We start from the raw sequence: 297 nt of genomic DNA, 5'->3' as shown, positions 1-297 counted from the left end.
GTTCTCCAGCTGCAAACGAGCACGACACTCACTCGTCACCCCGCCCATTTTGACTGCACTCCGGGTCCTGTCCTATGCACACCGTTCATTAACTTCTTGAGGACAATTGTAAGAGGACAGCTCGTGAGATCACTCGCCGGCAGAGATGAATGACGAACGAGTAGCCTACTCAGAACTGAGTCTGGCCAAGGACCCAAAGAAGCAGCAAAGGACACCTAAGAGCACAAAAAGCTCCGCTTCGGTCACTGAACAGGAAATAACCTATGCGGAATTAAACGTTCCAAACGCTTCTCAGGA

General features: G+C 50.8%; 1 protein-coding gene across 1 annotated transcript in view; it reads left to right on the top strand.

The window, feature by feature from the left end:
* Window positions 1-145: 145 nt before the first annotated feature.
* The window catches only part of LOC103600564 (NKG2-A/NKG2-B type II integral membrane protein-like), a 5,174-nt gene continuing 5,022 nt past the window's right edge, over window positions 146-297 (top strand). Inside the window, exon 1 of the mRNA XM_008584856.1 lies at window positions 146-286. Coding sequence (XP_008583078.1) covers window positions 146-286 — 141 coding nt within the window. The remainder of the gene's footprint in view (window positions 287-297) is intronic.

The sequence above is a fragment of the Galeopterus variegatus genome, unplaced genomic scaffold, assembly GCF_000696425.1.
Source record: "Galeopterus variegatus unplaced genomic scaffold, G_variegatus-3.0.2 Scaffold3384, whole genome shotgun sequence".
NCBI classification, from domain to species: Eukaryota; Metazoa; Chordata; class Mammalia; order Dermoptera; family Cynocephalidae; genus Galeopterus; species Galeopterus variegatus.
The sequence above is the reverse complement of the archived record's forward strand: the minus strand, read 5'-3'. Positions and strand labels throughout refer to the sequence as shown.